This window comes from Erpetoichthys calabaricus, chromosome 10 (assembly GCF_900747795.2).
Source record: "Erpetoichthys calabaricus chromosome 10, fErpCal1.3, whole genome shotgun sequence".
Lineage (NCBI taxonomy): Eukaryota > Metazoa > Chordata > Cladistia > Polypteriformes > Polypteridae > Erpetoichthys > Erpetoichthys calabaricus.
In genome coordinates, this window is record NC_041403.2 from 70466650 (window position 1) to 70475579 (window position 8930).

The 8930-nt window shown below is 36.7% G+C and overlaps 1 protein-coding gene across 2 annotated transcripts in view; it reads left to right on the forward strand.

Moving 5' to 3' along the window:
* LOC114659136 (heparan sulfate 2-O-sulfotransferase 1) overlaps positions 1–8554 on the forward strand; it is a 377317-nt gene extending 368763 nt beyond the window's left edge. For both annotated transcript variants that reach the window (XM_028811399.2, XM_028811400.2), the window contains one exon: positions 7385–8554. In XM_028811399.2, the coding sequence (XP_028667232.1) occupies positions 7385–7611 (227 nt within the window). In that variant the 3' untranslated portion in view covers positions 7612–8554. The remainder of the gene's footprint in view (positions 1–7384) is intronic.
* The last annotated feature ends 376 nt before the right edge of the window (positions 8555–8930 follow it).

The following is an 8930-nucleotide window of genomic DNA, read 5'->3' on the forward strand; positions in this document are numbered from 1 at the left end:
ATAATTCAATAGAAAACCTTAACTCAGGAGAACACAAGCTCCTTCCAACAGACTTGCAACACAGCAACTCCAAACTTTCTGATTCCACACACACACAAACTCACTAAGACGAGCTCTGGGAGAAGAAGCTCCATCTTCATCCAAATATGCAGGGGCCCGGATACTTGTAAACTAAACAAGCCCTTACCCATTTGACCAACTAAGGGACCAGAAACGGAAATCTTGAGAAAAGAATTTAAAAGTCAGTTCTTGTGCAATTTGTTCTACAAGAATTAAAAACATAGAAATATAATTATGTACTCCATGTATGAGAGAAATAGAGAAAGAAACTAAGTCCGCGTAAAATTTGTTTTCTGTTGTTTATTGTCCTGCATGCATACACCCACATCTATATTTTGTTATTGCTATGTTATGAATATATTATACTATTTTTTTTTATTAAAGTGAGTGTGTGTTAGACTTATCATTCAGTAAATAACACATTAATTTGCCTGATCCACAAAATGGAAAGCGAATGAGTTTTGTGTCGTCCTTTGCATGCATTTGGTGATAAATTAAAATTAATGTCTTCCCCACAATCCCAACACATCACTTTTGCTAACACTGGGAAGCCAACCCCAACTCACAACTGAATGGCAGCACTCACACTTATAACAATAAAATCCATTTTTGAAATTGTACCTTGTTGTAATCTGTAAGCATACCAAGTTCTACATGCATCTTCTTGTTAGTGTACAACATAACATTGTGATAATACTGAACACTTAGCATTGGTTTTTTTTTTATTTAAGTGAAAGTCGAACAAAAGAAAATTCATTCAATTTTGAAAAATTACTGATGTTAAGTAAAATCAAAAAGAATGGTAAACTAGTGCACCCATTAATCAAAAGATAGAAAAATTAAAGTGAATTAGGGCTGAAGTGCTTTCAGTATCAGAGCTGATTTATCACCCTTTCTGCACCTAATCTTTTCCACAGTCAAGATTTTACTATGTTTGGCAATATCCTCACTAACTAGAATAAATCTGCAATACACTTAAGAGTTTATTTTAGATCAGTTTACAATATCTTCTTCTTATATGAAAGCCTACTTAGCTTTTATTAGACTTGTGTTTTGTCAGAATGGCAACAAATTGGAGATAATACTTCAGTAATAGGGCAGTAGCCATTGTTGTGTTGTCTGTTGTCTTACATAATGAACTGTTTGGCTCCCACTGTATGGATACCTGTTTTGAAGACCTGCTTATTATTGAAATAAAGCGGTTCTTATTGAAATAAAGCAGAGTCTTACTTAAGTAGACGAAATTACAGTAATCATTTATCCAGAAGGTTAATGTGATTGTGCAGTTATCTGTATAATTTAAATTCTCTTTAACTTACTGTATCACATATCAATCAAATTAGTTCTGGGCCCACTGGACAAATGCTGACACTACTTTTTCTGTTTTGGCAATGATAATGTAATTTATTGACTAATGTGAAAGTGCTTGGAATATTTAAAGGGTCAAAAAACATGTATTGTAACTCCTGACATCACAATGCCTAGACTTTGTAATAACTAATATAGTGCCTATGTCATTTTTTCATCAGTTCATTCACCCACCTACCTATCTTGTTTAGGACTATGATTTACAGGTTTCTGTCCTGGCAGCATTGGGCACAAGGTAGGAACCAACCTTGGGCACACGCACTCACCAATTTAGGGTTGGCAGTTATCATAATCTGCAAATCTTTGAGCTCTGAGATCAGAATCGCATAACCAGAAGAGAACTTGTGCAGATTTTGCACAAGTAATTTTAAGCCTTGGCCTGTGGTGATATGTGGCCCACTCTTTGTTATGTTAGGACTTGGTCTAACCTAAACCCAGCTCAGTTGATTTATATAATATATAGTGGGTTGTTTTACAGTATCTTCACATTTGTCAGTATTCTGTAATTAGGGTTACATCATGTTCAATACTTGTTATACAAGTATCAAGTGAAACACTGATAAAAATATAATCAGATAACTATTTACTGTATATAAACATACTAAGAAATAATCCATCAAGGTAACAGAAACTTATAATGGACATATGAAACCATGTTTAACCCAATGTCCATCCTGATCAGATTCTTCTTTTGCAAATCCAGCCCTTGATTTACTGCCTTGGCTGGCCTTTACAGTACTTCCTCACAGTGTTTACCAGCACATTCTCAGAATATTTGTAAAATGCAGATAAAAAAACAACATTTTGCCACTCTTGTTATTCATTCTCACAAATCTTGACTGTCTATTGTTGGTACCTGCAGACTTCTACATTACATCTTAACTGTAATAGAGGATACCTGCAAAATACTTGATTTTATTTGGGTTAATCTCCCTGTCTCAAAATAAACAGAAACAGGTTTCACATGAAATCTTTTTGGTTATTGTTATTGTCTACTATAGCAATTGATTTTTGTATGGTGCAAATTGACTTCAGTAAATTGACTTTTAATAGATTTGTTTTGTATTTATTTATTTAAACACTGTTGTAATATTAAGAGTCGATTCAATTTATTTAATTTTTTTACATGTGCAAAGCTTTAAAAATAATTATCCCAAAAAATGTATTTGTTTCATTTGTTATTAGGGCAGAGTGGTGGCTCTGAGGCTAGGGATCTGCACTGGCAATCTGAAGTTTGCCAGTTCCAATCCCATAAATGCCAGAATGAACTGTAATCCATTGGGCCCTTGAGCAAGGCCCTTAAACCGCAGTTGCTTTGTCCTGGGTATGACGTTAACCTGCATCAAACCCTGCAAGCAGGTCCTACAACTTGCAGAGAAAACGTGGGAGTTGGTGGCTGGATTGGCACTCCAGCCGCTGTTAAAAAAAACAAAAAAACCCAAAAAAAACACTTTTCCAGTGTGATGCTGAGGTTTCACCAGCTGCCCTCTGGTCCCAATTCAGGTGGTTCATCGTAATCTGCGCATCCTCCGAACCCCCCAGTTATTAATTTTTCTTAATATCACACAACAAAATGTCTATTGAGAGAGAAATATGCATGTTTCAGTCACTATTGAGCTTTAGATTTATAACACAACATACTAGTCATGGTTGGTTACTATGAATAAAATGGTCAATTTTACTTCAGTGACTTATCATTTGTCAATATAAACCCTTTCATATTTCAGGTTAATAAGGTAAGATCATCCTAATCTATTAAATATATAAAAATACATTTGAAATGGGGTCAATTTTCCATTCTTGCTCAGCATACCAGTTGGCATTGTATGGGAAAGTGGAGATGCTGTTTGTCATAGCCGTGGTTTTGATCAGAAGATCTCAATGAAGTTATTTTAACCAGTGAAGTAATAATAATAATTTTTTGCATTTATATAGCGCTTTTCTCACTACTCAAAGCACTCAGCAATTGCAGATTAAGGGCCTTGCTCAAGGGCTCAACAGAGCAGAGTCCCTATTGGCATTTACGGGATTCCAACCGGCAACCTTCTGATTGCCAGTGCAGATGCCTAGCCTAAGAGCCACCACTCCACCCCAAATGCACAAATGATCAGGTGGAATCAAATCAAAAACACACAATCACAAAGGAAATTACTGTTATTTTGCACAGCACTGCTGTCTCATAGCACTTAGACCCCATTTGTGATTTCAAATTTGGGGTGCCATCTGTTCAAAAATAACTTCCAAGCCCTTCCAACAGGAATGCCACTGACCTTCCATAGTCCAAAGAAACACATTAAGGTGGATTGACAAATCTAAATTGACCTGACATATGTCTGAGTCTGCCTCTGCAATGGAATGGCAGCCTATCCACATTTGCTTTGCACGTTATACTGCTTGGACAGGCTCCTTCATCCCACAATCCTGTACTGGAGAAAGGAATTTATTATTGTCTTCAATTTTATTGTTGTATTTTAAGCAGGTGTCTTTACCCAAAGCAACTTACTTTTCAATTGTATTTACCCATTCATTTATTTACTGAACTCTTGTAATACAATTTCAGGATCATGTGGGAGCACTAGCCTACCCCACTAAACTCATCCATCCATACATATGCATCTAATTATATAAAATGTTAAATTTTTGTAGTTCTTGGTAAGGGGGCTTGATTTTCTGAAGCAGTCAGCAGCATTTGATCACACATGGGACTATTTATGTACAGTATATGTATATATGTGTGTGTGTATATATAGATATAGTGAATAGTCTAAACCATATTTTTAAAAGAGAACTTTGGTGCCTCCAGTGAGAAGCTGAAATGTACTCTGTGTATTTATTTGCTAACCCCCAACTGTTCAGATGTAGTGTATTGTATCTTGGCACTATGTTTCTGTTCAGTGAGTATAGTGTAGTTATAGCACACAGCTGGGCATGTGGCATATTTAGTTTAATGGCTATCATAAATTCTTTTGTGAGAAGCTGAGAGTTTGAGTTTTGATTCTGACGTAGTTGTTGCTTTTGGATTGGTTTCTTTTCAGATATGGTTTGGAAACTCTCCTGGGGGTGGTGCAATAACAGTTGTATTGTACAAGCTTTTCTGTGGGTCAGCATAAAGGTCTTCAGTGCAGAGTGAACTCCTGGGAGTAATCATTCGTTTGGCTCACCAGAAAGGTGTCTTCTGTCATTCAAAACCCACTTCACAAAGAATTCAGCTTTTCACTTGGGATGTTTTATAAGGTCACTTGCTGACTTCAATACAGGACTTCACTCCCTAGTGAGACACACTCTGCGGAGCATCTTGAGTGTAACTATTTTTTTCCTGGCTCCTAGGAGAACCTAGCAACCCATGTTTTCTGTCCTAATGTAGTTTTCCAAAATCAAAGCACACAGAAATGTGCACTAGACCATGAGAATCATGTATTTTTAGGCTTATGGTACTTATCTAATATAAACAGGAGAAGCAGAACTCCTGATCCCGTTATCTAATAAGGAACATTTTTTTCAACTACTTTTAATATTCTCCCATGCAGAGAAAATTTACAGATTACTTGCAAGGAACTGTTAATGCCATTGCCATTACCTTTGCAGGGCATCAAAGGAAAAAAGTTAATGCAAGTACAGTATAATATGATACAGCATGTGTTATAATCAGCAAAACAATAAAAAAGATTAGACTTGCTTCTGTGGTCAAAGAAAGCTGATTAACAATACTTGTAGTATTAGTACACTTAGTCCAGCCTAACTGTTACCAGTAATGTTACCTAGCAACCACTCTTTAATATTTATTGATTCCTGCAGATTAGGTTGAGACTATGAATACTTTGAGCACTTTGGAGGTCAGAGTTTAATTTCTGTCTTTGTTGCATCATTAGGATTATGATGAAATTTGTTATCATATATGGAAAAGTGGGCATTATACTACCAAGACATTTGATGGTTCAACGAAATTTCTACAAATAAGTCGGATGATTCAACCTCCAACTGGAAATCTTTATTTAAATACTAAATGAGAGGCAGACACGTGTGTAATTTAATGCAGGAGAAAACTCCTTCAGACAGGATCTAATAACCTTTGAGTTAATCGCCCACATTTTCCTGGAAGCAAAAACTATTTATTTTCACAATTTTTTTTCAAATTCATTTCCACACAAATCGTTTTGCTCATCACTATCTACAAGATTGCTGGGTTGACTTTACCAGGATTCTTGACTCTACTTTCTTTACTCATTCCCTTGACCTGGTAATTTATTGGTAATCTGCTACGATACTCTGTATGAGGAAAAGGATTCAAAATATTCCACCACAAATAATCTGTCTTTTCTCATAAAGTGCATGGTTATGTGTGCTGCAAATCAACTTAAAGTACATATTCAGATTCTGCACTGAATTTATGTGAATGCTGCTAAAGAGGAGCCTTTCTTTAGTTTAATACTAGGGGGCTCTGCCGCCTGCTTGCTTCGCTCGCCAGCCCCCGTGTTTGGTTTACCGGATATACAATTCAATACAGTTTATTTTTTGTATGGCCCAAAATCACACAAGAAGTGCCGCAATGGGCTTATCAGGCCCTGCCTCCTGACAGCCCCCCAGCCTTGACCCTCTAAGAAGACCAGAAAAAACTCCCAAAAAAAAACAAACCTTGTGGGGAAAAAATGGAAGAAACCTTGAGGAAAGGCTGTTCAAAGAGAGACCCCTTTCCAGGTAGGTTGGGCGTGCAGTGGGTGTCAAAAAGAAGGGGGTCAATGCAATACTGTACAATACATAGAACAGAATAAATTCCCAATACAGTATACAAATAAAAATTCTAGAAGTACGGAGTAGAATTTTACATTAGATGATATCACATAATATGATTTAGATTTGTTTTAAGTCCTGGAGACCTCATTCATCAAGCTGCCTCCCCCATTTTGCCATTCCATATCTGAAATAGCGCTAATCCAATGAAAGGACCCCTCATTCCCACGTCCCCAGTCATCAGGGATGACTTTACCTTAGGCAGGCAATCTACAATTTAAAGAGATTGTTATTTTCTTGGGAATTGTTACATATGCCTTATTTTCACTTTTACTTTAAAAACTTTTGTAAAAACAATACTTGTCCTTTATTTCTGGCCCCGCGCATGGTTACATCATCCCTCTTGCCACACATATAATGCTACTCGTGTTGTGTTGGGGCGTCTGAACACACGCTAAGGATATGTCTTTGGATCATTTGCTGTCTTTCTGCTGCTTGCGAGCTGTCCCTTCTGCCTGTCGCATGTTGTTGTTTTAAGAGTTGGGAACACATGATGCTTGTCTGCCAAAAGCAATCCAACAACTGCTTGGTTAGATGTCTGTGGACTCCTTTTAAATGATGGCTCACTGCCTGGTCTCGCGTGACGTTGTAAAAACAATACTTGTCCTTTATTTCTGGCCCCGGGCGTGGTTAAATTCTTTCTTGCAGGACATGTAACGCAGCTCGCGTTGTCGGGGTGGGGTGGGGGGGCTGCTGTCGCGCTGCCATTCGACCTTTTTAAAGCCTGTACAGCTGCTGTCCTTTTTTGCTATGGCCCTGGGACAATCTCTTGGCACCAAGTCTCATGTTTACGGTCCCCGCAAGACGCACCGTGGCAAGTCTCTTTGGTCTCGCGGGTCTTTTAAATGTTTTCCGAGAAGATCACGTATCGTCGCATTGCTTTTGCTTTCCAGGACAGGATTTCTTTTTATAATAGAGAGATATTTAAGGAAAATGACAGAAATGATTTGCAGCTAACTCTGAGCTTGTTAAAGTTGCCCTTAATAGAAGTTACTATCTATGCATGTAAACCAAAAATGTTACTGGGTTTCAGTGACTTAGCAGGTTGAGATAATGGATATTTTGATATGTATAAATATTTACACACATATTATTTATAAACTGATTGATTTATCCATCCGTAATTAACTGAGGCAATGTCTAAAATGTTCCTGTTTTGTAATTCCAGGGAAGAAGTCACACCTTAGAAAAACAACTGAGAAGAAGCCACCTACCAAGGAGTCCATCACTAAACTGCAACAGTCAGAGATCTGGAAAATGGAGAATGAATTTTATGAATTTGCTTTGGAACAATTTCAGTTTGTCAGGGCACATGCTGTGCGAGAAAAGGATGGAGAGCTATATCTTCTAGCACAAAACTTTTTCTATGAAAAGATCTACCCTAAAATCAACTAGGAGGCCAGACTGAAAAGTCCACAGGACTTAGTCTTGTTCTTATTTTGTGTGCATCTGACAGGAAAACAGGTGGAGGACTAAGTGTTAAAAGCGTGAAAGCTGCCTTTTTAAGAGGTACTGCACACTTGCTTCAGCAGCGTATCCAGGCCGTTGCCAAACATAGCCTGAACCATTGATAACTGTTGCATTTTCTTCTGTACTTGAAGGACCATGAAACCTTTGTTTACAGAATTTACAGTCAATACACCATCAGGTTTTGGTCTTGGGATATCAAAATCACACTGTTGTCTTCTCAATGTGATGCACATTCTGTGGGAACAGGTGCATGGTCATCTGTTGTCTGTCCATTTCAACAGTAAGCTGATACTGTAAATTAGTAGACACTAAGGCATCTTAACAATAACATCATGTGATTCTGTGAACTCTCCAATGCTGCTCCTACAGTGCCCCCATTAACAAAGTACTTTTGGAGGCCATTGATAGGGAAGGGTGGGTAGGTGAGCTTTTTTTTCTGTTTTCTTTGGAATATATAACTGGGTAGATTTGTGTTGGCCGCTTTCACTATCCATGTAAGACTTCAAGATTTATAAACCAGTTTTACTAATAATAAAGTAAATCTTGGTTGAAGGGAATAATTAGTACATGACCTCAGATTTAGGTGCATAATCTTGTAGATACGAGCCGTCAGCTGTTAATTTCTTCTGGAATTTAATAGAAAGTAAAACAAAACTGTTTACACAACAGATTCATTTAGTTATTGACAGGATTTTATTTAATCTTTACAGAACCGAGTGTTAGTGGGTTATTATGTTATTTCGTTTTATTAGTTCTTTGCGTTGATATGGGAATCTCATTATTCTGTCCTCTGTACTTTTTGTAGATGTATTTTTACTAGGATGCTTTGAATGGTGTTTTCAAGTAAAGTAACTAAAAAAAAAAAAAAGTGGGAAATCTTTCTATAGTAGCACCTGTATAGCTGTACATACTGCATATATTCTGCATATGGACCAAAAGGTTATTTTAAACATATAGATATCTATATATATCTATCTATATATATATATATATATATATATATATATATATATATATATATATATATATATATATATATATATAATATACACCTAGAAAAAACTTGTTTTGTTAACTGTGGTGTATTTGAAAAATATCATCTGATACAGCATCTTTTCTGCAGGGTATTAACTTTTGTAACTTCTTTAAAACATAGTGCTCACTTTTGAGTAGCTTTACCAAGGTAATAATAAAGAAAACTGTTCATCAAGTTCATGCACGTAGAAGGTCAAACATAGCTAAAT